The 27,091-nt window shown below is 44.3% G+C and overlaps 1 protein-coding gene across 4 annotated transcripts in view; it reads left to right on the plus strand.

The window, feature by feature from the left end:
* COL8A1 (collagen type VIII alpha 1 chain) overlaps positions 1-26,044 on the plus strand; it is a 386,313-nt gene extending 360,269 nt beyond the window's left edge. For all 4 annotated transcript variants that reach the window (XM_079309848.1, XM_079309849.1, XM_079309847.1 and 1 more), the window contains 2 exons: positions 20,459-20,774; positions 22,532-26,044. In XM_079309848.1, coding sequence (XP_079165974.1) covers positions 20,462-20,774; positions 22,532-24,438 — 2,220 coding nt within the window. In that variant the 5' untranslated portion in view covers positions 20,459-20,461 and the 3' untranslated portion in view covers positions 24,439-26,044. The remainder of the gene's footprint in view (positions 1-20,458; positions 20,775-22,531) is intronic.
* The last annotated feature ends 1,047 nt before the right edge of the window (positions 26,045-27,091 follow it).

Raw genomic sequence — 27,091 nt, forward strand, 5'->3', positions numbered from 1 at the left:
AAGTGTGATTGAGATTAAATAGTAAAAATAGGACAGTGGGTGAGCCAGGTGTTGGCTGAATTTTTTGCAAAGCATATCCTTTTAATCTTCCAAGTAAGCTTTTTATTTGTGTTCATAACTTCACAACCTCTGGCATATCCCAGTAGGATCATACATGAGGAGATTGTTGTGCACACTCTGAGTGCCAAACACTCAATCCCATATTGTATCTACAGGTGCTGAACATGCCTTGTGGGGTTTTCCCTGTTCCTCCCACAGGCATACCTGACAATGCCATGAGGGATCTATTTCCAGTCTCAGATGCTCGCATTCTCTGCACACCTTGTCCTTCAGGCTCGGGCAGAAAACCCATTCCAGTCACTGTGCAACTTACTCCTTCATATCCTTCTTGAGACACATATTTTTGTACCTTGAGATACGAATTTCTTTCCTGTAACTAAAACCTGACATCCTTTGTACCTGGCTTAGAAGGCTATTCACAGGTAACAGGTAACAGTGGTTGTGAAGAGCTGAAGATTTAACATCTGGCCAAACAGTTTGACTTCCCTCTCCTTGCAATTTCCTCTCCCCCCTCATTTTTTAGATATGGATGATTTTTCTCTGAGATTCAATAGTGCTGAATGGAGCAGAAAGGATGCTTGAATGTAGATATTACCTCCTCCTGTCATGGCCAGATGTGGAATACAAACATCACTTCAAATAGTGATTAAACTCAGCCAGGAATGGATATGACCCCTAAATGGGAGTTACAATGCATAGGAACTGCAGACACACTCAAACTTTGTTCCCATTTTCCCCTAAATATAGAATGGTTAAGATCAAAGAGCTGGTGCTTACTTTTCTACTCACCAGCAAAAAAATCTGCATATTTTGCTGTGCTCAGAGCAAAGCACATTCCAACATGATACACTTCCATGATAGCTAGAAAACAAAGCCTTTTGACAAATGAGAGTCTAAAAAGTTAAACATAGTCTAAAAGACAGGAAGCCAGAAACTACTAAAAGGGAAGGTATTTGTTAAGGCTTAGTTTATATAATATTTTCCCTGGCCAACACAAAGAATACACTCCTTGTAATGAGCTCTCTGTAGGTGATCAAAGTACCTGAAAGGAATGCAGACTGTCCTAATTCAAGTGCACAGGAAAAAAAATGTATCTTAAAATATGATATTAGCTTTACCAGAAAAAATACCTTTCATTTATCACAACACTGAAGGCAGTGCAGCACAGCCGTGCACCAGCCAGCACGGCACACAGCACCTATCTAAAGGACAGTTATGTGAGGATGGTTTTCAGTATTTTGCTTTTCCTCTTTGAAACGCAAGGAGTGTCAGACCTGTGTCTGTGCTGAGCGGATGGCTCACGCCACCTGCAGGCAGCTTCAGTACCGAGACGTGTCTGCGGCCGAGGAGCGCCCGTGAAAACCCAATGCAGTGTCCATGCTGATGAAAAACTGCTCCACAGGCATTTGAACAGGCTGCAGCACCTGTCAGTATTTAAATACATGCACATCGATAGGAAACATTTGATCTGCAGATGCTACACCATTTAGCATTCAGTGTGCTTGATTTTATAAATACACTTTATAAATATTTTTTAAACCCTATATTTTTTTATCGTGGTTACAAATAAGTTTACAAAGACATCTAATTCTCCTTTGTTATTGCCATTTAGTTATGGTAACTGTATCTAGAATTAGAAAAATTATACAAGACAGGTTTTAAATGCTGAACCCATTCTATCTACTAAAGACTGCAGTAGGGAATCTAATAAAACCCTAAAGTTTACAAAGCTGCACTTGCTCATAAGAGCTAACCATCCCTGAACTGCCCTATGCAGCGTTTGCATTAAGCCAAGATGAATAGCAGAGTGCAGCTTTGGTGCTAAAAAGAAAATGTCTTGGATTATAGCTGTAGAAATAGTACCCTTTCCTAAGGAATAACACTATTTTCTTTACAGAACTGTGCAAGTACCAGCCTTCCAACTGCTTTCAGAGGCTCATTTCCACAACCCATTTCAGCTCTCTTTTCGCCCATTAGCACTACCTAGTCCTTAAGTGATAAAAAGCAGGTCACACCCTGAGCCGCTGAGCTTGAAGGTGGGGCCACAGATGGTGATAGGAGTCCTTCCCCCAGCCTCTAGAGCAAAGGGTTAATCCTGGGAGAGCACCCTCAGGCTGCTTTGCCACCCTGGGAGAGGGTGGAGGTGGAGGAACCAGAAACTGAATAGGTGAGGACACAAGGACTGCAGCATCCCTTCCCCATCCAGCCAGAGCACTGGAAGCAGCCTGTGGCAGGAGGCCAGTGCATGCCCAACACATGGCCTCCCCATGCATTTTACCCAAATCATGCCCTGCTTTATCTTGTCTTCCTTCAGCAAACTGGGCTGTTCATAGCATGACAACAACATGATTAAAACAAAAAATTATTCTAGACCATATTACACTCTTTTGTGGTTTTAATGTACTTATCTGTAGTAGGTCAGTGTGAGTTTTGGTCAATGCTTCTTTACTCTGTTCACCTCCTACTCCCCAACACTTCTGCAGTCTCAGTATATACCATATTGGAAAGTTGGCAGTAAAGAGGGCTCCCCTCCTGTTTGTCAGGAGATGAATTAGCTACAAACATGAAGCACTGGTTCTGTTCAGCCATGTTATCCCAATTTCACACATGGACAATGCCATTGATGCAATGGAGGATTCCTTTTAATTACACCTCTCAGACATGAGCATCAGAGCCTAAACTTTACTCCTCTTTCACAAAGTGTAGAGTTGTTGTAAAGTTTCCTTCCAGTAAGACCTGTCATCTTTTTGACAAATGTCTGTTCAGGAAACAACTCTTTTGCATATACAGCCCTGAAGAGAACAAGAAATGGGTCTGCTCATCAAGACTGACTTGTAGTCTCTGTGTGGCTTTATCTGAAGTCAGAGGTTCAGAGACACCTGTAAACAGTCAACTGCAGGGACTGGAAACTGTAGGAAACAATGCAGTGCATAAAAGAGCTTACTGCCACTTACTGCCACACTTACAGTAAATTCATTTGGAAAAAGTGTAAGCCAGTATTTCCTTAGTTTTTTCGGGGCAGCATGTTGTCATAGGAGATGGGAACAGTATTTCACAGTTATCATTTTCTAACCCACTCCCCTCCAGCACTGTAGGAAGAAAGAATATCTGATGAGAATAGTAAACATTCAAACATTCAGCATGTGCCTGTTTCACCATTCTGAATCAGAGGACCAGCCCCACATGCAGAGGTAACAACTGTGGAAAGCTGTGTTTCATCTCCAGTAAAAAGCATTGGCTTTTCTGCACACTGACACTTCAACTCATTTAAAATGTGCATCCTTTGGCAGCACACAACTGAACAAAGTCACAGAAATGCATTTTAAAATGGGGTAACCTTCAAACTGGGTTCTCCTTGAGAAGCATCTATGTTAAAATTACAGTGGCACTATTGCATTTCTTCACAAGATAATTCAATTTAGGATTATTACTTTTAGTCAGTGAGGCATCATCACCAAAAATGAACAAGGCTGTACTATGAGTAAGTTTAAAGCATCTTAGTAATGAGTTTTATATACTTGGAAGCCCTGGATCCTCCCATGCTTTTTTGCACTAATTTTCTGTGGTTGGACAAAGATGAAACATAGTTGTGTAGCCAGCACACAATATGCATGATCACTTGGTTTAAATTATACAAAAGGCTAACATCTAACTTGTCCATGTCATGTTATTTGGCAAAATAATGATGTAATTAAACGGGTTTAAGTACCAAAAACATATGTATCCATTTACACATAAACTCTTCTTTTCTCCCTATTTACAAAATAACGCTTTTGTTAGAGAATAAAATTCAATGAGCTTCACATGTAACTGGTGGAATTCTGCAACTCAATTACTTCTTCATCACAATGGGAAGAGAAACTTCAGCACACAAATAAAGCAGCAGATTTATAGTCCTGATTGCAGCACTGGCACTTGGCTCCCAAGCAGGCCAACACAGAGTAGCCCTTTCCACAGGTATGAAGTGGGTTTGCTGGCAGCATCAGCTAACCCATGGGGAAGGATATGAGTAGAACATTTACAGCCCTACTTCCAGCTAAACTAAGAAATCTTTGAAGTATGATATGTTGATTTCATGAGTGTTTAAAGAAAAATTCTACAGGCAATGAGATCCACATGCATGTTTTTTTGAGAGTCCCTTGTAAAACAATAGTCAAGTCTGAACATAAGTATGTGCTTTTAATGTGATAGGTTTACATTACAGGTTCTTTCCTCATTCTCCTACTGTCTGTAGGTCTGTACATCAACAGAGACATCCAAAGTCTGCTTTCATTTAATTAAATGGGATCTTTGTCGCCAGTTGGGAAAAAAAAATACAAAACAGATATGTGAAATAATGTCTGTTCTCATGACATTTCCAGCTCAATTTCCAGGAAGACTTTGGGATAGTTTTGAATAGATGAAAAGAATGATAAGATAAACATTTCCTTAAAAGAAAATAATTAAAGGAAAGCAACACTCCCACTTATCTTCCAACTCTTCCATCCTTGGAAAATTTCCTTTTAGCTCAGAGGGTCTAGGCTAGTGAAACTCTTCATCTGGGACATCCCATTAAATGGCATAACTAGCAAGATAAGCTACAGGAAAATGGACTCAGTAACAATCACTGCTGTCCACTTCAAACCAGATACATTTAACCACTCTGATAATTTCTACAGGAGAATAGCAATATCAACAAATAAGGCACATACAAAAGTTAAGACTCAGTGATATTGGTTTTTCTGCTTATAAATGGGAATTACCTCCACTGCAGTCAAAATGCTTCTATAACAGAACAGAATCTGGGAAACTAGTGGATACCTGTTTATTTAGCTGCACAATAGCTGGCCAGGGTTTGGGTATTTTTAAGTTAATGCAAACCAGAGTGATTCTAATTTTACTGCCTGAAAATGGTAATTTCATAGATCTAAACTGACATTTGTTCCTTGCCAAAATATTTTGCACTGGCACTTACTGTTGGAAAGACCAGTTTTTTTTCTACTGCCAAGAACTGAGTAAAAGTCAGCCAAATTATTCAGTTCTTAATTGAGCAAAATTCTCATTGTAGTTTTGCTTGATTAGGAAAAACAGGCTACAGTCTTCTGCATGGATAACTGTCTGGGTATGTATAAATTGATAATAATTTCAAAATATTTAACTAGCAAATTTTATACAGGTTACAGTTCTCATTGAAATTAATGGGGTTATATACATATGTCAAACTGCCTGTCTGCACAAATGACCAGTTCTCCAGCTCCTAAATTTCATAAGCTTCTAATGTTGCTAATTGCTAAATGGGAGTAATTAATTGAATTACTGGAGAAAAATCTATTCCAGATCATGTAGTGGGCCGAATTACTGAACTCTAGGAAATATACTTTTTACTTTACCAAACAGATATTCACTAGTATAATCAATGCACATAAACTGGTGTGACACAACTTTCTCAAAGTTACAGTCTCTACTGCCCGTAGTTTTCCACCATGCCTGTTCAGATTTCTGCATTTTATCTGTGTCACAGATCCTCTCAAGGAGAATTACTAGACCTTCATAGTCAGGAGGTTTCATAAAGTATTAAACTTCAGCAATCATTTTTTGCCTGAGGCAGACAAGGGAAACTAGCCAGGAAATTCTTCAACAATATTGCGTTAATAATTTTGCATTTTCAAATGAAAAATAAGTAGGTTTGTCTTCTCTTCCAAAACAGTTATCACTGGGCTATGAATGTCACAGCAGTGTTGGATGGTCACAAAACAGTGATGACTGCAAGTGCAGGAAAAAACAAATCTCTCCCCCTTCCTCTGGATAACTCGTCATGGCTTAGTCCTGTGAACAGGACTGTTTGTATCAGATATCACATTTAACCAAGATGAGAACTGGATTCCAAGCAAGACATAATGGCATGTAATCTCTACTAAAGTACCCAAAAAAGTAAATAATTTTCAATAGATTACTGTTAAGAGACTGATTTGGGGAATAAATATTAAGCATAAGAAAGGATAAACCAAGATATAGCTATTAGTCATAGAGAGGAGAGAGAGAAGAAAGAAAGAATTCAGGAAGATCAGAAGCAGGAGTAGAATTTAAGAGCAGTTCTCAAAGGTGATTTATGAGATTTGTACACATATTAGAAGATAATCCAGTCTAGAACCTAAATAGGCAAAAACCCCCAAACTGACAAAAAATTAAATATATCAGGTTGAGGATTTTTTTCAGTTTCTTGGGGATTTTGATTACTGGTTGAAAAGTAGGGTGATAATTTATTTCTATAGATACTATTCAAAACAAACCCATTTAAAGGCAATCCAACTAATTTAAACTAATTTAAACTTTCAATTTAAACCAATTTAAATGTTTAAACTAATCCATTGTCATGTGGCAGCAGTTTGTACATTCTGCCCTCTATCTCTTAAAAGAAGAGATGAAAACTCTTTATAAGTTTGCCTTTTTGCATGTTACTTTCCACAAACTGTAACAAGAACAGTGTCTAATGAAAGAGCAAACATGGTTGCCACATACTCCCAGGGATTATAAAATCTTTTATATTTTTGTCCAGTACAATCACTGCTGATTTATTATTAAAGCTTAAATCAGTAATGATGGAAGAAATTGAATTACCTCTCAGTTCCAAGCAGAGAGCTGTTAAATCTCTGGTATCTCAGTTAATTCCTTTACACATTCCAGATTCTGGGTCTATTCCAGACTCAGCTCTTCTCCAGATGTTTCTTCCTTTGCCTGCCATGAAGCTGCTGTGCTGTGGGGTCCCCTCAGTGATGTCACCACAAGATACTCATATAGATGCAGAAATACAGCAAAACTGATTGGGGGTTTTGATTTCTTGATTTGAATTCTTACTGATTGTTTCATTTGTGTGCATGTGCTCAGGTGTGCATGCTTGGGCTGTCCCAGCACTCTCCCAGCACCTTGCTCAGGGCTGTTGGTTTGGCTGCATCTCAGCTATGAGTACCTTGTAATTTAGTGTTGCTTAGGGAGCAAAGTTCTCCTGCTCTAAACACAGCCCAAATTACACCCCATGTCCTGTGCTTGCACTTGTCCAAGTGTCCCACAGAGCTGCAAACTCACTTTTGAAACACTAGCCTGTGGTGACTTTACTAATACAAATTTTGAGTATGGTTCTCTAAGGAGCTTACTCCTGCAGGATCTAATCAGCCTTACTATTTAATTTATTGAGAAATTTGCAACAGTTTTCAGGCAGTACTGCTCAAACCTAAGGAAAAACCTTCTTGCTCCGATCCTGCGGGCTAGAATTATATACTCCAGAATATCTCTTTCATTAGCTTAGTTAAGCCTTCCACAAAGCAGATCAGAAGTATTTCTGTCAAGAACACATGATTCCTGCTAATATTTGAAAATCTAAGCATGTTTCTTGACCAAAGGCAAAATTAGCTTGTAATTAATGTAGGTGCCCCATCTCAGAGTCAAAGAAGACACACAAATGAAAATAATTTTAAGCATTGCTGATAGCCATCCTGCTGTATAAAACATAACTCAATTTTGCCTGCTAGAGAAATACCAGCCTAGTGGATTTATATCTGAATTGGTTGAACCACAGCCTGTAGGTAGCCATAAACTTTGGTTCTGATGTTCAGCAATGAGAATCTGGTGGACAAAGTTCGCAGGGAAGGATATGACATCATTTAAGTGCATTGCTTTTTCTAATGCCAGATTTTGTGGAATTAGTCATTGTTGATCTAACTGTATCATCTTGGGAATATCTAGTACATGCCTTAACTACGCCTTTGCACAGATAAAAGATTAATTTTTACAAATGCTTATCTGCTTTTAAAAAGTCTAGATTTTGAAACAAAAAAAAAACAAAACCAAGGAGCAGGGAATGAAGGCCTTAGCTGATTGACAATACAGGATATAGAACCTTTCAGTCCTAATCCATGAGGGGATGTTTGCATCCGGCTCCATAATGGAGTCCACATGCCTGAATTAGATGCCGGTACTCCATGCATGTGTGTAAGTGGAGTTAAGTGCCTCGGAGGGGGATTCACAAAAGCCACTGTTTGGGGAGTTGCCTAAGCCAGCCAAATAAGGAAGGCTGAAGATTGCAGTTCATCCTTAATCCTAGCTCTCTCCTGGATTTAAGTGCCTTCTGGTGAATGAAATACACAGGCACAAGTCCCTCCACTCTCAGCTCATAGCTCACAACTCTTGAAAGCAGGTGCCAAATTTTTCTTTCAAACTCCAAGCAACCATCAGCAGCTCAAGCACAGTCTTATTTAGGCTAAGGAACATGGGTCTAATTATTGCTATAGCAAAAGGGCTTCTGAGGTTTGCATTCCCTCCCTCCTGGGCAGGCCCGAGCCAGAAAGCTACAGACATCAGCTCCCAAAAGGTGAGTAAGAGCTGGCACAGGTCACCGCAGACCCAAGAAGACATAGGGAGGAGGGAAAGCAATGAGAGACTTTGTCTGAAAACCTGGGAAGTATCCACGGGTAAAGGGAGCCTCAAGGCCACACCCAGCACTAAGAAAGGCTTGTGCATTGGGACCAACGTGCCCTTGAGGAGGATTTCAGTGGTCTAACAGCTCAGGTATCAGTTTATCAGACCCTGATCAGGGGCTTGGATTTCAGTTGTGGATTGAAGTGCTTTAATTTCCCCCACTAATCCTGTGCTTCCAGCCCTAGCTCTACCTCGTAGTGCTGCATGGAGCTGAAGAGAGGCTGATGTGCACCTTTGATCCAGTTGAGCAGCTAGGTAGCTGCATATTGGTCAGCCTATCCCTTCATCCTGGCTGCAGCATGGAATAAATGCAAATGCTGGCTCCCACTTAGATATTCTATAGCTATTAGTCCCCAGAGATGAGCATTGATCAGTTTTCCAGCCTGTGCATTTGCTAGTCAGTCATCATGGGTCTAAATGATTGCACTGAACATTTCAGATTGTTTTCCTTGAGTAGAGTTTAGAGACTGAAGTGAGTGACTGATAGTGTTTGCTCCTCAGGGCTTGGCTTTGCTTTCCTTTGGCCTCGGTTGGGTTGTTCCAAAGTGACAGATGTGGTAATTTCAAGTCCTTTAAGCCATAGCATATTGGATTGCATATAGGAAATTAATTCCACCTCATGACATTTTTGGAGTCCAAATGACTGAATATTTTCATGGATCCATGATAAGTGTGTGTGAGGGGGGTGGGGAGTGTCTTTCATGTGTGTCTGTGTGTGTGCACTTCAGAAGTTGTTTTTTTCTTTGCTGTGCTTTTGAGAGGCATGCCAAACTCCTGCTGTAAGTATCCACTGAATCAAACCCACAGGGAGTATTTAACAACTTTTTTGGTTGTGTCCTGCTACCCTTATTTCTGCACTTGAAGAGTGGGAAGTGGGTAGTACCTGTGTAGGCCTGTAAATGTAACACTTTTTAACAAATAACAAATAGCAATGACTTCAAGCTTGGTCTCTCTGTCCCTCCACTGATGTGTGCTTTTGTGCTGAAGCAGACTTGAGTAAGATGCATTTCCTCTTGCTACACAAGAGAAAAAGACAGAATGTCTCTAGGAAGAGATCTGTTCCTGCATGACACAGGGATGTGTGTGTGCAGTTCAGCCATGACGGTAGCGTAGAGGAGTTTTTGGCCATTTCAGTGGTGCTTTTTAAGCAAGTGACAGATGATGAAGAGATCTACATTGGTAGATCCATTGCCAATGATCTAGCAACTTCCACCTTCATGTCTGCCCACAGGTGTGACCGAGAGTACAATTCATGAAAATTACAATCCCAGTTTTAAAAAACCGAGTGAGTGTTTAGTTATAGTTATTGTCATCTTAGTCTATATCAAGAAAAGTAGCATGAAAGTAAAATAATACATACATTTAAGAAATATGTTTGTGAGCTAAGGCTTGCTTGAATTTTGTGGAGTGTCAGGTCATGGTTAGCACATCCTAACCAATATTATGATACCTGCAATATTTGATAATAAAATAGGAAAATAATTGCTGCTAAATAATTTTTAAAGCATGCTCCTGATTTCTCTCTGGGTGGAGTAGTCTAGTATGTTTAAGCTTCCAGGGCAAGATTATTTCTTCCACTGTTTGAGCAAAGGTAGGAAAAGTATGCAAAGGGCAGGAATTTTTTTAATGGCAAATAACCTTCCAAAAAATTGTCTGAGAGGAAGTTTTTTCAAGAAAAATATTTTACAGACATTTGTTACTGTTTTCATATCTCCCTTGGACTGGGACTTTGTGTTTCTGGGAAGTGGCAGAGTTAGTGCACAGCAAATAAAAATAAGGGAGAGAGAAGCTGCTCTTTCTCTCGACAGGCTCATCAAAGCACAGTGAACGGAAATATTGTAAAATGGTAACAATTTGTCTCCAAAATAAAGCCTCCAAAGCCTCTTGCTTTTATTTAAAAAAAAAAAAAAAAAAAAAAGTCATGAAACAGCATGAGGGCAAGAGCCAAGAAAACACATTTTGTACACCATCAAAGTGAGAAAAGGAACAGAAATGCTGTGCTGTGCCAGTTTCAGACAGAGGCAATCAAGCAAACTTTCTGGCAAGAAAGCAATGCATAAGGCCACAGGATTGCAACAGGAGTCACAGAGAACAATAAATTATTTCAAATTAAGATCAGACCGAGTAGTTCAAGAGTCCTGCACAGATTTCTTGCTTTGTAGTGCAGGAACTCACTGGACTGTTAAAGTAACCACTGCTCAGATTGCAAAGGCTGGAGTATGATCACTACAAAGGGGCACAGGAAATAAAATTTCTTGATAACCAAAAGACTACAGCCAAAAAGCCTGTGCACCCAGAATTAGGCTCTCTTTGTCAATGAGATTTCATGACTTTGATTCCTTGATAGTGGTTAATGGGACCCTGTAGTGGATCACTGTAAAGCATTTAAATTTAATCAGTATGCATAGAGTGCTAAAAAGAGCTATAAAGTTCTACACCTCAGAGAAGGTCCTGCTTCATTCTGATAATAAAAAGGGTAAAACTTACCCCTTTCCAAAGAGCCATCCCTCCTGCCTGCCTCAGGCACTCTAGAGCTGCCAGAAGCCCTCCCCTCCCAAAATATCCTGCAGCAGAGCTCTGGCCAGACTAGGCATTAGGAGAGACAGATACCTGCTTTTTCCAAAGCTGTGGCTGTGTTCTGTCCCCCCACGACACAGTGCAGCCTTTTCATCCCCAAAATGACATCATGCCAGTGGCCATGGCAGGATGTCACACTGCAGCCAGGTGTGAGCTGCTCAAAGGCCGTGCAGGGCAGGTCAGAGCTCTAGTGGCACCAGTGACTCCAACAGCACTTCCTACAGCCTTGGGATCAAGTGAAGCCCAAGAGCAGCTTGTCATTATCAAGAACACTTCTATAATCAGGATTTTTCTTTCTATTGCCATCTTTTGGGAAGTGTTTAAGAAAAAGACATACTCTAGCACCTCTTTGTGTCTTGCAGATATCAATGAAGGGAGGTTCTGTATGCACATCTAAGTTTTCCTAAAGGTATTGAGATTTACTAATAAACAGAATGCTCCTTCTCTAAGCAATCCTCCCAGACACAACACACAAAATCCTAAACCATGCCATATTAGAATAAAATATATATAGATAGATTTAAGACTCAGTGCACCTTTACAAAGCTGACAAAATATTTTTCTGCTTTTAGTAAGTGGAGTAATTCAATTACTCAAATGAGGAACTAAGAGTTCTCTAACCAGTAAAACTGGTAGATATCCTTCAGAACAGATTCAGGATATACTTGAGTTTGGCACAGAAAGAGATACCCTTCTTCCCTCACTTCTGTCTATTCCCATACATCTGATGAGATGGAGCATTCCACTGACTAACAATGCAGATTGCTCACTTGTCATTTAGACCCAATTGCTAGCCTGTGGCTTTTTCACAAAGCTGTGGCTCACTGACCCAAGAGGTAGTGAAATGGAAACTTCTTACACTTCTACCAGTGAGTATAATTCATAGCAGCACTGCTAGAGGTGCCACTTCGGATTAAAACAGTAAAATGTTGTGATACACTTCACAGACTGTTGTACCATAACAATACACAAACAATTGTATCATGAAAATTTGGGAGACTTCTACTGCAGGGAGCCAGTAGAACCTATCCCACAGCAGAGGGGCCAAGAATGATGAGTGACAGCTGAGAAGGGAGGTTTCCAAAGCAAGCCTGTAGCTCCCTGTTCACACTGCTATGGAACCAGCAATCACCACAGTTCATTAGCAGCACCTCAAGGTTCAGCCTACTGATCATACACTTCAGTCTGAAGTGAGTCACCAGTTGTTTGTCTTTGCATTATTTTGGGGTTAGTGGACTGGCGGTAGACGTGAAGCATTCTCACCAAAACAAAACCCAAATCAACAACACCCCTAGGAAATGGTTGGTTGACTATAGTACACTTCCATGACAACCAGTCTCCTTTCCAGTGCGTTGTGCACGGCAAACCTGTTCCATCTGATAAGGCGAATTCCTTGGACGGTGTCAGTGGCTGTGACCCGCGGGGAGCTCCTTCTGCAGCGCTCGGTAGCACCATTCCTGCAGAGAAGGAGCCCTCAGCACATTTCCCACGTTGAACAAACAGCTGTGCTCGGACACATCGGCAGCCAGGCCGAGGCCCCGTGCCAGCAGCGCGATTCCGCGCCGGTAAGCGCGGAGGCAGCTCTGCACTTTGATCACTTTGTGTGTTCCACGTTACTGGGCCCAGCTTTGTGCACCTCACGCTCCCAATCACTGAACAGTGGCAGTCGTTTAAATGTCCCCATCAAACCTGCCTGCCACCAAGACTGCAGGCAAATTGCCCAGAAGAGAGCATTAGGCAGAGGATTCGAGTGCACGCTGTATGGCAGAGAACAGGAGAAAGTATTCAAAGGCAGGTATTTGCTAAATCCTACCTATAATTAATTCTAATCCCATAATTAAAGTCGCATGCTTTTCTGCAAACATTCCCCCACGTTGGACCTTCCTCTGCAGCCCGAGGTCAGGCACTGATTCGTGCAAACGAGTACATGCCACCAGGCCAGAGAGCTGCATCCCCAGGGACTGTGGTCACCCGGCCCGTGGTGCCCAGCTTGCTGATCCTTGTCACGGCTCCCTGCCATCTGACTCCAAGTAGCTTTCAGGCATTTTCCAGCAAACAGCATCTGGGCCAGATCCTCAAAAACATGCAAGAGACAAACCCGCCTGGAAATCAATTACCAGCGCCAAGCATCTTAATATCATCATAAATTGTGAGCTTTGTGTTTGTGCTGAGCCAGCAGAGGCCTGTGCCTGGGAGTTGGGGCTGTGGTGATGCCAATCTCATCGTGCCCAGATTTGCAGAGAGATGAGGAGATGCCTACCTGAGCTCATGTAGGACACTGGGCATGAGGAGAAGACTAGAGGCAACATAATTATGTCTGTGTGGGCTAAAATCTTCTTTCCATTGTAGCTGGTTCCACTGCCAGGGTGTGTTCTCACACATAAATACCTGCACATGAGCAACAGATACAGGTCCACATGCAGATACATTCTGTATGGAAGTAAGAAACTGGGAAGCCCTAGGGTGCCATTTTCATGTAGAAAGTTGGGTGATCATCCACAGTGAGCACACATATTAATGTGTTTGCAGACGAACTGGAGCAGAGGCAAGTGCTTTGTTTTTGGAAATGCATTTACAAATGGATAAACAGAGATCTCCCCAGGCATTGCAAGAAATTATCATATAATTGCCACAGAAGCCAAAGATAGCTTATGGATGACCATTGGTTTTGAAGATTAAGCTATTTATTTAGATGCTATCACACTTCTCTAAGAAAGAAGCTCTAGGCACCATTTTGAATTTTATAAAACTTACAAACAAGCATCTGCCACGTGTTGAATATTCCCCATTAGCAGCAGGTTTATACATGCATGCGTTTTAAAATGTTTATTATGACAATACTTGTTATGACTGCCTTAGATTTAGTAAATACCACATGATAATCAGACACAGTTGTTAGACCTTGAGCAAAATATGATTTAATTTATTTTTAACATACTGAACAATAGCTATTTCTTGGTAATCTAAACTGAACAGAGACACTTGAGACTACTTTGTTTCCTTGGAGGGGACAGTGAAAAGGAGGGAGGGGAAAAAAAATAAACCTGATCTCTGTGGGAGTTTCACAAGAAGCAAAACATTAACCATAAATCCTACTTTCCTCCCTACTGAATGCACAGGGCCTTATAGACACTTTAGTAAGGTAAATTCTTCACCTACTCAAGAACCAGGTATTGTATTCAGTGAAGATTTAGGCACTGTTACAGGCAAAATGGTGCAGGACCCCAACCTGCTGGGGCATAGATCAGCCACCTCATGCCAATAGCATGGGTGGATCCTCACATAGGGGCTGTGCTCTCCTTTACTGTCCTCCTGCTCTTCACTGCAGAAAATAAGATTAAATCAGTGCAGCTACTGCTAATTTGGGTTACAAAACAGGTTAACTTTCAGAGGAAATCCATCTCAGGTAATTTGGTTGCCTTCACTCCCTGCTTTTATGTGAAATATGATTGAGTTTGCAAAAAGAACCCCCCTACATTGGTGGTTAATTAGTTTGCTGGCAAATTTGAAAACATCTGCCCAAATTACATAAAGACTCATTTGGCACAGAAAGATAGAAGTGTGGCAATATGTGCATTAAATGATTCTTGAGCACATACAAAATTATTTGGCATGCAGAGAAGGTTTTGTTTTTTCCTGTCCCTGAAAACACAAGTTTCCACTAAAATTCAGGGTATCCCTCAGGCCTCTTCAGAAAATACTGACTGACTGACAGGTTAGTCCTCGAAGGAGTTAATGATCCAGAGATGACTTTTAGCTGTGACCAAGTTATGAAATAGGGTCTTTGAAAACTGTGGAAAACAATGTGCCAGGAAATTCACTGCTCACCTACACTTTGCAGCACCAGTGCTGAGAACAACAATCAACATTTGCTTGATTCTCACATCTGCAAACACACCACCATTGAAGTCACCACACCTATTCACTGGATAGGAATAACTTAGTTCTCTACAAGAACTAAAGCCTCGATAGCTGCTCTTGTCATTTTGTGCTTCCAAAAAAGGTAGCTAGCTAACAGAATTAGTTTACAAATGCCAACACCCCCACCCCCCAATTTATAAGCCCAGAGCTTAATCCAATGCTTTTCATGTGGTAGAGACCTTAAGAAAAACATGTATGTGGTTGGCATGTGCATACATTTGCAAGCACAACCCATCAGTTTAAGGGATCTGTATGGTAGAAAGCAGGGACAGGAGAGGTATGTTCCTAAAGTAACACTAAAAATGAAAACAGAAAAAAAAAAAGTGCTGTCACTTTGTGAGGACTTCAGTTCTCTCTTACAGGCCCTTCTGTGACATTCCTTGAGCTGCCATGTACCTCTGTGTATGAGCTGGGGCCAGCTAGTGGAAACGCCACAGAGAGCAGCTATGCACTCCACCCACCAACTCTGTGCAATGCACCAGCTGCTCCTTATGCACCTCAACATTCTGTCTGCCATTTCCATTGCATTATACTGCTCTTGCATGTCTCTGTATGACAGACACTTCAGTGAGGTGCACAGTGCTCCTGTGTGATTGGATCTCCTGTCCCTGGCACAGCAGGGCCATCACTGAATACACCATTGTAGATACTTGGCCATAGGATCTGTTACCAAGGTCACCCCAGAAGTCATCCTAAACACTTCTGATCTCAAGACAAAACCACCCTGGAGAATTCAGCCTTTTATCCTCAATTTTTTAACAGCACTCTTCTGGAAACAAAATCTCCAGAGTCACTAGGATTTTTATTTTGCAGCAGTCATTTTCCCTGTGGAAACCAGAGCACTAGCAAGGCCATCCCCCCGGGGCAGTGGGGAACTGGTCCCTGCACCTTCAGGCAGCCCCTATGGAAGGGACAGCAGGGAATAGGCTTCAGGTCACTGAGATTTACTCATGCCTTATGCTTGTTTGGGAAATACAGCAATTCAAAAGCAAGGGGTGGCAAATTAAGCCAATGGGGGTAGTCTTAGGGTGAATATCTTATAAGTTCTGAGACAACCCAACGTTGGTTGCAGAGTGATGACTTTCCTGTAAGAAACAATAAATCAAGGTCTAGTTTCCACTCTTTGCAAGACCACCTATGATTTCAAATCCCAAGTGAATGGGCATCACTCTTTCCATACATTCTTTACATAATTAGGCTAAAACAGACATTATTTCTTCACACCAATTTAATAATTATGACTGCTGGTACATTTTGTTTTGTCTCCTCTTTCTGCTGACAAACTCAAATAGCCAGAGGAAGGTCCTTTATAGTTTTCTCAGGAGAACAGCTCTACCAAAGAGATGATTGAGAAATGCTCTCATTTAAGCTTTGCCTGTAAAAATGTGTTTTTTCAAGGACTCTTTCTCACCCACAGAGCCAACCAGATGCCTTCACACACAAGCAACTGAACACTGTGGTTTAGGATAGTGCTCCTTCACCCTCAAGTGTCTTGTCCCACCTTACATAAAGCAAAATATTTGTTGTGGCTTAATCTGAATGACTGCTGCAAAATTATGTCAGATGGTGGAAAGGCTCAGTGGCTCCTCTTCTCCATCTTCCTTCCAACATCCAAAGTTACAGTAAAACTTTGCTTTCTCCAAGCCCTTAGCTTCTCTAAAGGTCCCCACATGCACTTATTAACCTGCTACAAATACACAGACACATTCCTATTGCTTTCTGACAAAAACCCTGGAAAACCCCAATCTGAAGCCAAATCATTGCTCCAATAACAGTCATCTTTGACAGCATGTCAGATCACATTACACAGTGAACAGGTTTGGAGGTGATCCCTGAATTCCTGGGATTTGGGTGAAGGGGGTGGGAAGTCTTGCACTTGGGCTGCATCTTAAACACAGGTTTTTCTCCTCCTCACTGTTTTCCTTGAGTTCTGTCACTTCTGGAAAAACATCTCCTTTTACTGTTCAGAAACTCTGGAGGACCTGTCCAACATTTATGCTCTATAGGCTTCTTTTGTAAGAGCTAGATTTTTAGTAGCTTTTAGGCATTTAAAGATGCTGGGGGTTTCCTAGTGGGTCTTTAAACTAGAGCTGTGCACCCAGGCATTCAGAAAAAACCACACCTTCAACTTTTCTCAGTACATAAATAACTTTTTAGAGAAGCTGAATAGGATGAGAGGCAACGAGTGGAAACTCTGAAGGACTATCCCCGGCATCCCTCGTGCTTCTGGGCAGGCTTTCCTCTAGTGCTGGTGTCTGACAGCAATAACCCAGCAGCAGCAGCACACATGACTCTACCACATTTCTCATCAAGACTAATTTTGTCTGGTCCCTCCTTCCTTTGGGAGCAGGGGAGACAAGCTGGGCAGACAGTACCAAACACAGGCTGTGTCTCCAGTACCTGCGGCAGATCCCAAGCCCCAGACAGCTCACGAGGCCACGGGGGAGGCTCTGACCTCCTCCCACAAAGATGTCAGCCAAGTCCCATCTAGCCCAAGGTTGTTCAGTAAATAAACCCCCACCTTCCACCTCAGCTAGTCACAGGCACAAGCCCCAGCCAAAATCAATAGATGAGACACAATCTGTCATTTCCAGGCCACACTGGTTGGGTTATGGATGAGTCAAAAAACACTACAGGAAACACAGATGTGGTGAGATCACCTCCCTCTCTGGAGCCTTCCTATCTCTACAAGCCCTGCCTGATTTCCCTCAAAATTTCCATGTGCCTACACAGAACCATGTCGTGTACCTGGTGGTGGTGCCTGCTCCAGTGCAGGTGCGTTGCGTGACACTTGGCAGGGCCAGCCCAGCCTGGCACGAGCAGCAGGAGGCCGAGTTCACCCTGAGCTGCAGGCAGCCTGGTGTCTCCCTGAAGGAAAGTTTTTTCAATTATTTCAAATACCTCCCACTCGCACACAAAGCCCATGTTTTGTAATAAAAACAAGGAGAAAATCTCATCCAAAGGAATTTTACCTATTTCCCCCCTCTACTTATTCCACTGAAGTTATCATTTTTAAAAAAACAATCCCCTCAAAACTGGCCACCAGAACTACAAAGTAGCCAAGACGCTAATTTAATAACCTCATTCTTCAAAATCCACCTTGCCCTTCATACTAGTAGGTTTCCAAAACAGTCCTATATCATCCAGTAACTTATAATTTTTTTAAGGTATCACTGCATTTCTCCCTTCATACAGATAATGTTTTGAGAAAGATGCAGAGAATACTGCAAAACTTCCAGTAAGTGGTATTTTCCCTGCAAACTTGGGCAGGCATTACCCTATTCAGCTACAGAGGCAAAGGTTTTGCAAGTTACTCCTTCTGTACATAAAGGAGCAGGAAGGCCAAGAAAGGGGACATATCCCTGCCTCCCCCATTCTTCCTTCCCCAAAAAAAGGTTGCTTAGGGTTCACGTGCCCAGATGAAGCTGCAGTGGGTTAGTTGTCACTACACCCCAGCCAGCCCTCAATAACTGACCATGAACAGGCTGTCCTCCCTCTCCAAAGCTCACCATTGAGCTTTAAGCAGAAATACCACGTCCTAATCCTTTAGCTCACAGCAGCACAGCCAGCTGTGGGCTAAAAGCCACATTAAACTCACTGGAGGAGAAGCATTTGCTGAAATGCTTTGCTGAACAAGGATGAGCGACTGTGCTTGGGCTTTAGCTACATTTACAAACCCCTGTACATCTTGGCTCTGGTTTTCTTTGCCACATGGCAGCTGGTTACATCCAAGAATTCCTGGGAGGGAAAGTGACTGTAGAAACTCAGCTGTGCAACATATGCTCCATCTAGTGTTTATTCACAGTATCTCATTTTCTTAAAATGTTTGGTTTGCTGTTAACACATATTTCCATTTTTCTGTAGTTCCTATGTCTATAAATGATCTTTGCTGAAAATAACCTGTTTTTTGTTTCAACTACACCATTTTAATCTAGCCTTCACTTACACCTTCAGTAATGATTTTACACTGATTTCCATTTAGAGATTAAATCTCATAGAGCAAAATGAAGCGGAAATGTTATAAAAGAGCAGCAAACGTTTCCCCAGGTGCTTTGCTAATGCAAAGTGAATGGAAAACTTCAAGAAGGAGCAAAACATAAAACTTGGAGGACACACAGGGGAAAGTTTCTCCCTATAAAAGATACTTCCCAGTTACGGGGACACGGTGCTGAGCCCCTTTGCCACAGACTGAGATACTTTTTTCTTGTCTATGTTGAGCCAGGCTGCTGGGGAAGGACAGGAAAATAAGCAGGTGGCACAAATCCCTTGCTGTCTTCCTCAGGCCACCTTCAGCACACCAGCATACAGCAGCTGCTGGGAGCAAGTCCTGACACACTGTTTGGCAAAACTCTGGAGCACAAATGACCTGGAAATACATATGGAATGCATAAATGACCTGGAAATGCACCCAGGTTGGGTGCAAGGCATCTTTGTATGGTAGAAGGAGACAGTGGCAACAGCCAACAGGGTTGCCATGTGTATTTGAGAACTTGCATGCCAGATTTGGTTGTGTGGCAAAATAACACGGAGTCTCTTTCTGCCACATGCTGTCCCCTAACTTGCATTACTTGAGGGAGTTCCCAGTTCCTAATTTGCTGCTCAGCTGATGGTAATGCCTTTAACTGCAAAAAAGAAAAGCCAACAGCAGGGACAGGAAGTCCCTAGCTAACAGTCTGATAAAGAGGTAAAAGAAAAAAAAGCCCAACCCCATTCTGCTGTGTTAGCAGGACTGGTGAGGTGCTGGGGGGGAGGATGGGCTGCCTTGCAATGGGCCAGGATCTGCAGTAGGGGACACCTTTAGAAAATATTTCAACATTCCCAGAGAAAGGTTTGGGTTGGCTGGTCCTACCTGGAGCAGTGGCAGCCTAACCAGGCCCACTTCTGGGAGGAGCCCTAGAGGATCTCAGCCCAGCTAAGAGGAGAGCTGGCAAAGAGCTGTGATAGAAACAGACAGCCCTTGGACACTGCAGCCACAGGGCACAATCCCAGGCACAGATTTAAGCTCAGAAACAGAGCTTTCATTGGAAAGCAGAAGGGGCACTGACAATATAGCTTGCTCAGGCAGAACACATTTAGGAGATCCCCACATCCCCTGCCTGCTCTTCCCTGTGCCAGAGCTTGCAGCAAAGCTCCCCAAAGCTGTGCTGTGGCACTGACACAGGTGAGAAGGCAGCAAACTGGGAGCAACCCCTGTGTGGAGTAACCACAGATGGCCCCTCTGGGGTGGCAAAACACTGAATACTTAAAAGGTATTTGATGTAATAGCACAGAGCTTCCAATAACCTAGATACAGACCTGCTACAGGATGTAGCACACAAAACAGGGCCCCTTTGCAGAGATTTAGGTCCAGTTTGATGCAGAAAATGAGAACAGCTTGCCCTAACGGGGAATGCATAAAGGATAAAAACACATCTTCAGCCAACTGTGTGTTTTGTGGTGCTTTTCACAGGTGATGGTCATGCTGCTCTTCCCTGTGCAGCTGCTGGCAGTGGCTGCCACTGTTTACCTAGAGCTGGTGAGGTCTGCTCAAGGTGGTGCCTACTATGGGATCAAGCAGCTGCCACCTCAGGTGCCCCAGTACCAACCCCTCGGACAACAAGTACCTCACATGCCGCTGGGCAAGGAAGGCATCCCAATGCAGCACCTGGGCAAGGAGATGCCCCACATGCCCTATGGGAAGGAGTACCCCCACCTGCCCCAGTACAGGAAGGAGGTCCCGCAGATGCCCATGCTCGGCAAGGATATGGCTCCCAAGAAAGAGAAAGGTAGGTCAGCATGTCCCTCCCCACTCCTGCACTCTCCCATCTGGTGTGCCAGAACACTGCTTGCCATGGGGAAACAGAACGTTGGAGCAGGATGCTGCTGCAGGCTGGGCACTGCAGCCTTGTGCCCAAAGGGCTGGCCAGGCTCATACCTGGCCACAGGTGGACAAAAAAGGTTCATGGGAGCTGTGGGGCAGCTCAGCACAAGAGCAGTCCTACCTGCAATGAGCCTCCAGCATACAGCTCTGCTCACGTGCTGTTCAGCTGAAGGAAAAACCTTGTCATCCCCCCTGTTTGCAGGAGACCCTCTGATAGGGTTTCAAATGATGGCCCAGAGTCCTGTCTGGTTCTGCTCCCACTCTCACTGCAACAACCAGACATATGAACAAAGAACCCCAAGATTTGAATTTATGGGAAAATCACCGTTTTGTCTGACTTTGTCCAGACCCTGTGATTTTGAGGTTTGCAGATAAAAACATACAATTGCTCTTGAGACTCTGGAGTCCTCTTTCTGTAGGTTATTTTTAGGTGTAACACAGGCATTGAAAGTACAGAGGATTAATGCACAAGTCTGCACATATAAGCACTTCCCCTATTCAGTAAAGGAAGTTTGGACAGTATTAAGGTATTTAAGGAAACAAGAAAGAAAGTCCAAAACACAAAGAGTGACCAGGGGCACCCGGTGTCATAAAATCCTTGTGAGGACCACCAGCATCTGTGCAACTGCAGACAAGCTGGGTAACTTGGTCTTACTGAAGCTCCAGCTAACCACAGCCTCCACTGACTTCAGAGGGAAATGGAAATTTCAGGGCCTATTTTTGGAGTGTCTGAACTTCAAGCACCATCAGCTGTAGCAAAATTAGCCTATCTCATGATCAAAGATTTTTGATGTGCATAAAACACAACATATGCAGAGAGGAAAGGCTTCTGCCTCCCAAAGAACAGTTAATTCTCTTGTTCTGAAACCTCATCTCCTGTCCTTCCTCAAATCTCTCACTTCTTTACACATTTTAGAGCTGGAAAGAGTTTCCATTTAACCCAAAAAGCCTGCAGCTTGAAAAGCAACTAACCTCAGCAGCAACTTCCCCACCCCGGCCCAATGCTAAGTCGTCACATACACAAAAATGGGGCTTTGGACAATACAAACATTTTGCAAAGTGTTTAGAAGAGCCATGAACTAGACATAGCTCTACCAAAATAGTAATACTGATTAAGGCTGCAGGTCTCCAGTAATATTCTAACGGGAACCAAAGCCTTGGGGAAAATACAGACATACTCTATGTATAAACTTCATACCAACACAATCTTCTCTGATCTTGCTCATTTAAGCCCCTCCAGAAAAATCACTTTTATTCCAGGATTCCTTCCACAGCATGAGAGCACTGAGTTTTCTGCAAAAGATCTTAAAGGTAGATTGAGCTACAAAAACATGGGACAAAATGCAGATTTTGCTTTTATTTTAGATTGTATAGGTGGAAAACACCACCAAAGCACAAATGGCTTTTACATATGATACATATAATGTAAAATCTGTGGAAACAGAAGCATGCATGGAAGTTTGGAGTATGAAAAACAGTAGCAACATCCTCTTCATTCTCAACACCAACTTGTAACTCACTAGCTGTCTCTGTCTACCATAAAACCATAAGGCATCATAAAAAGCATATTCAATTCAAAACTAACCATTTTTGGAAGGATATTATTGCGATCACCTTTTACATCTCTCTTCCCCCTTTCTTTTTCTTTTCTTCCCGACCCAGAAATTCCCATGCGCAGTCTGAGGGGTGAGCAAGGCCCCCCGGGTGAGCCTGGACCAAGAGGGCCCCCAGGGCCACCAGGATTGCCAGGTCATGGTGTACCAGGAGCCAAAGGAAAACCAGGCCCACAAGGATACCCAGGAATTGGAAAGCCGGGTTTGCCAGGGATGCCAGGAAAACCAGGGGTCATGGGGCCCCCAGGGCCAAGAGGGGAGATGGGGCCGAAGGGGGAGGTCGGGCCCATGGGGATCCCCGGGCCGCAAGGACCGCCAGGGCCTCACGGGCTTCCCGGCATCGGGAAAGCAGGAGCTCCGGGGCTGCAGGGGCAGCCAGGGCCAAAGGGTGAGCCTGGCATGAAGGGGCCACCAGGAATCCCTGGGATCCCAGGGCCCAAAGGGGAGAAGGGGGTCGGCATCCCGGGTTTGCCGGGTCTGAAGGGTCCACCCGGGCTGCCTGGTCCGCCTGGCCCCGTGGGGCTGCCGGGGGTTGGCAAACCAGGCATGGTTGGCTTCCCTGGGCCGCAGGGACCCCTGGGCAAGCCCGGACCCCCAGGAGAGTTAGGGCTGCAGGGGCCTCCAGGGGCCCCAGGGATCCAAGGCCCTCCCGGCCCGCCCGGCATCGGCAAACCAGGCCAGGACGGCATGCCTGGCCAGCCCGGCTTCCCGGGCGGCAAAGGGGAGCAGGGACTGCCGGGCCTGCCGGGGCCCCCCGGCCTCCCCGGGGTTGGGAAGCCGGGTTTCCCCGGGCCCAAAGGGGAGCGCGGTGTGGGTGGTCTGCCTGGTCCCATGGGCCCGAAGGGGGAGAGGGGGCACGCGGGGCCACCGGGCATGGGAGGGCCACCGGGAGAGCCCGGCCAGCCGGGACTGCCGGGCATCATGGGCCCCCCGGGGGCCGCCGGCTTCCCAGGACCTAAAGGGGAGGGCGGTGCCGTAGGGCCACCGGGTCCAGTCGGCCCCAAGGGAGAGCCCGGCCTGCAGGGTTTTCCAGGAAAGCCAGGCTTTCCTGGGGAAGTGGGTGGCCCTGGGCTGCGGGGGCTGCCGGGCCCCACAGGGCCCAAGGGGGAAGCCGGACACAAAGGTTTGCCGGGGCTGCCGGGTGTCCCAGGGCTCGTGGGGCCGAAGGGCGAGCCCGGGCTCCCCGGTGCCCAGGGGCTTCAGGGCCCCTCGGGCATTCCGGGCATCGCGGGACCCAGCGGTCCCATCGGGCCCCCCGGGCTGCCAGGGGCCAAGGGCGAGCCGGGCATGCCCGGGCCCCCCGGCTTCCCGGGCGTGGGCAAACCCGGTGCCGCGGGAGTGCAGGGACCCCCGGGGAAGCCCGGGGCGCTCGGTCCTCCCGGCCAGCCGGGGCTCCAGGGGCCGCCGGGCCCGCCCGGGCCCCCAGGGCCGCCGGTCATCATCCCGCCCACCCCGCCAACCGCGGGACAGTACCTGCCTGAGGCGGGGCCGGGCATAGACGGCCTGAAGCCGCCCTACGGCTACAAGGGCAAGAAAGGCAAAGCCGGCGGCGTTGTCTTCGAGATGCCCGCGTTCACGGCAGAGCTCCTCACGCCCTTCCCCCGCGTCGGGGTGCCCGTGAAGTTCGACAAGCTCCTGTACAACGGCCGGCAGAACTACAACCCCCAGACGGGCATCTTCACCTGCGAGATCCCCGGCGTCTACTACTTCGCCTACCACGTGCACTGCAAAGGCGCCAACGTGTGGGTGGCGCTGTACAAGAACAACGAGCCGCTCATGTACACCTACGACGAGTACAAGAAGGGCTTCCTGGACCAGGCTTCGGGCAGCGCCGTGGTGCAGCTGATGCACGGAGACAAGGTTTACGTTCAGATGCCATCCGAGCAGGCGGCAGGACTCTATGCCGGGCAGTACGTTCATTCGTCTTTTTCAGGGTATTTATTGTATCCCATGTAAAACAAAACAGACACATACAACACACACACACACCACCAAAACCTTTCTCCTCTGCTTCAAACTTTCATACCACAAAAGATGCATTTTTTGACCATTTTGGACCATCTTGTACAAAACCAAAAAAATAAATACAAACTTTAACATTATACACAGCTAGTTATAAAAAAAAAAAGGTGTGGCGAACATATCTAAAGATGCATATCAGGTTCATAAACAGTTGTTTTGCACCCAAGGGGGACATATTAGCTGTACATTATATATTTCTGCAATGCCATGCTTACTTAATTTCATTCACAGTAATTCAGTACTAAAGTTCAAATCAGTGTTACGTCACTCACTCCTGTTGCATTGATCATAGTTATGGAGAGAAAAACAGTGACAAACCAGAGTAGATCAGTCTCTAATTATATTAAAAAATTTGAGTTGCTAATTTGTCTGGGTGGGGGTTTTCTTGGGTTTTTGACAGCAGGTCTGCCTGACAAGCCAAGGTTCTCTTAGTTGGAGACTTGTATTCCCCTTTTCCTGCAATAAAATAATCCTGCAGGTGTGGTTTTTTTCCTGAACAATTTATGATGGAAGAGGAATTCTGATGGCATGACCATTCCCCCTGAGCCTTCTCCAGCAGTCATTGCACCTAAAAGGTCATCACTGACTCCAGCAGGGACTGGTTTCATCTCCAAATGCCACAGCACTTGAAAAGTCTCTACTTTCTATTCACACAGCTCAAGTGGATGAGGTGTATCTCCCCCATTTACTTGTGTCACTTCACTGAGACATGGCAATACTTCAGGGTGGCATAAATTTGCTTGGATTCTGTGCCTGTACAAATAACCCATTTGGCTTGTCACAAGTGACACCTATTCAGCCACTCAGCAAAAGCTGAATCAGTTTGCTCTTCAATGACTAGGCAAAGCAGAAGTAGCTCTGTCTGCTTAACTGATTTGTTGCTTGAGATCACCAGTAACTTTACCGGCAATACTGATCACGTAAATTTATCCGAGAACTTGGTTCTATCTAAAAAGCTGATTTCCAATCCTTATTTATATGTTACCAGTTGTCAAGGAGAACCTGCAGGCCTCAATACTCTTCTGTACTTGAGGACAGTGACTTCTGTGCACGAAGTCTCTGTCTGCTCATCAATGGTGCTAATCTCACCTCAACAAGTGTTCTGTTTCCAAAGGGCAGTGGACCTTGCTGTGGTTCCCTGTACAGTGCTGCACATCACACACTGCTGCGCTAGTTCAGAGTTAATGCTCATCACCTCCTCAATGCCTTTAGCTACCGCTACTGCTTTTGATTCAAAAATGAACTAGATTTTTTCATGCAGAACTAAGATTGGATTTAACTGGCATTACCATTATTTAAATGCAGAGTTTAATGCAGTCTAACATTGACTAAGGACTCCAGTGATATAATGTGGTGCTTTATCTCAGAAATTTTATGGAACGGTGGCAGGAATGGACGGACAGTTTACCAGACACTGGTGACTTCAGTATGTTCCCAGAATATATGAGATATGTCAAAAGCAAATAATTTTGTATTTAAAATTTTTGTACTGATTTGAAAAAAATATCTTATTAAATATCTTTAAAAATAAAGCTGAAAACCAATTCTGTCTTCATTCAGAACTATCAGAAGGAAAATTCAACCTGCTGAATTAATTTTCCAGACCACAAGGGCTTCCTGAAACCCCTGACAGCCTGATACAGGAGGAAAAAAAATTTTAGAGATACACCCTTTTCTCTAGTTCCATCTCCTGGCAAAACATGCTCTAAGCCAGAGAGGGAACATCCCATTTGGTGGGGAGGCACAGCAGGGTCTGGGGAGAACAGAAAGAGGTAAGGGCTCCCTCAGGCAGCCCAAGGGGACAGATCTGCTCAGCATCAGACAATGTGGGAGTGCAGCTGAAGAAGGCAGAGGGCAGCCAAGGAATCAGCCACTGAGGCTGCTGCTAAGGGCTTGTGTTGCCTGAAAAGGCAGAACTGGCTGCCTTGGATGAGACATGCTGGTTCTCCTGGTGTGGCTTCCCCACCTCACCTCAAAGACAAGCATTTCCTCCAAGGTGGTGAACTCCTAACTGTCCATACTGAAAGGAATGCAGTGAATACCTACTGTGCCAGAGAATTGTTATCCAAATCTCCCTTAGACTCCCTGAAGCCCTCAGCATCTCATTTTTACTGCACAAAGAGAAAACAAATAATGAGCTAAGTACTGCAGTTGACATCTCTCACTTTCCATCTAAAACCATTTTCACTTTCTGAAATTCTTTTATCGCATACAATCTTCCTCGTTCTGTATTTCTTATTTTAGCATTCCCCTGACAGTAAGCCCACAGTAAGACAAGCAAAAATCAAAAATCGATGAAAAATTCAAATCGCAAGGACGCTGTTTCTGATCTTAATCCATAAAAAACATGCCCCAGCTCTGTTTGTACACAGCCTGGAGTTAGATTTCCAGCCACAGTACAACTCAGCCCACCTAGATTCAAAAACCTTCAGCTGTTTGCTCTAGAATGCATTACAGTTTGTTCCAAAACTCGGTACCATATCTGGCAACACCATTCACTTTACACAGTAATAATGATGGCCCTGACCATACCCACACATCCACACTCACACACAGAGCACCAGCCTTGCAAAAATAAGTCTGAGAG

Source organism: Erithacus rubecula, assembly GCF_903797595.1.
Source record: "Erithacus rubecula genome assembly, chromosome: 1".
NCBI lineage: Eukaryota > Metazoa > Chordata > Aves > Passeriformes > Muscicapidae > Erithacus > Erithacus rubecula.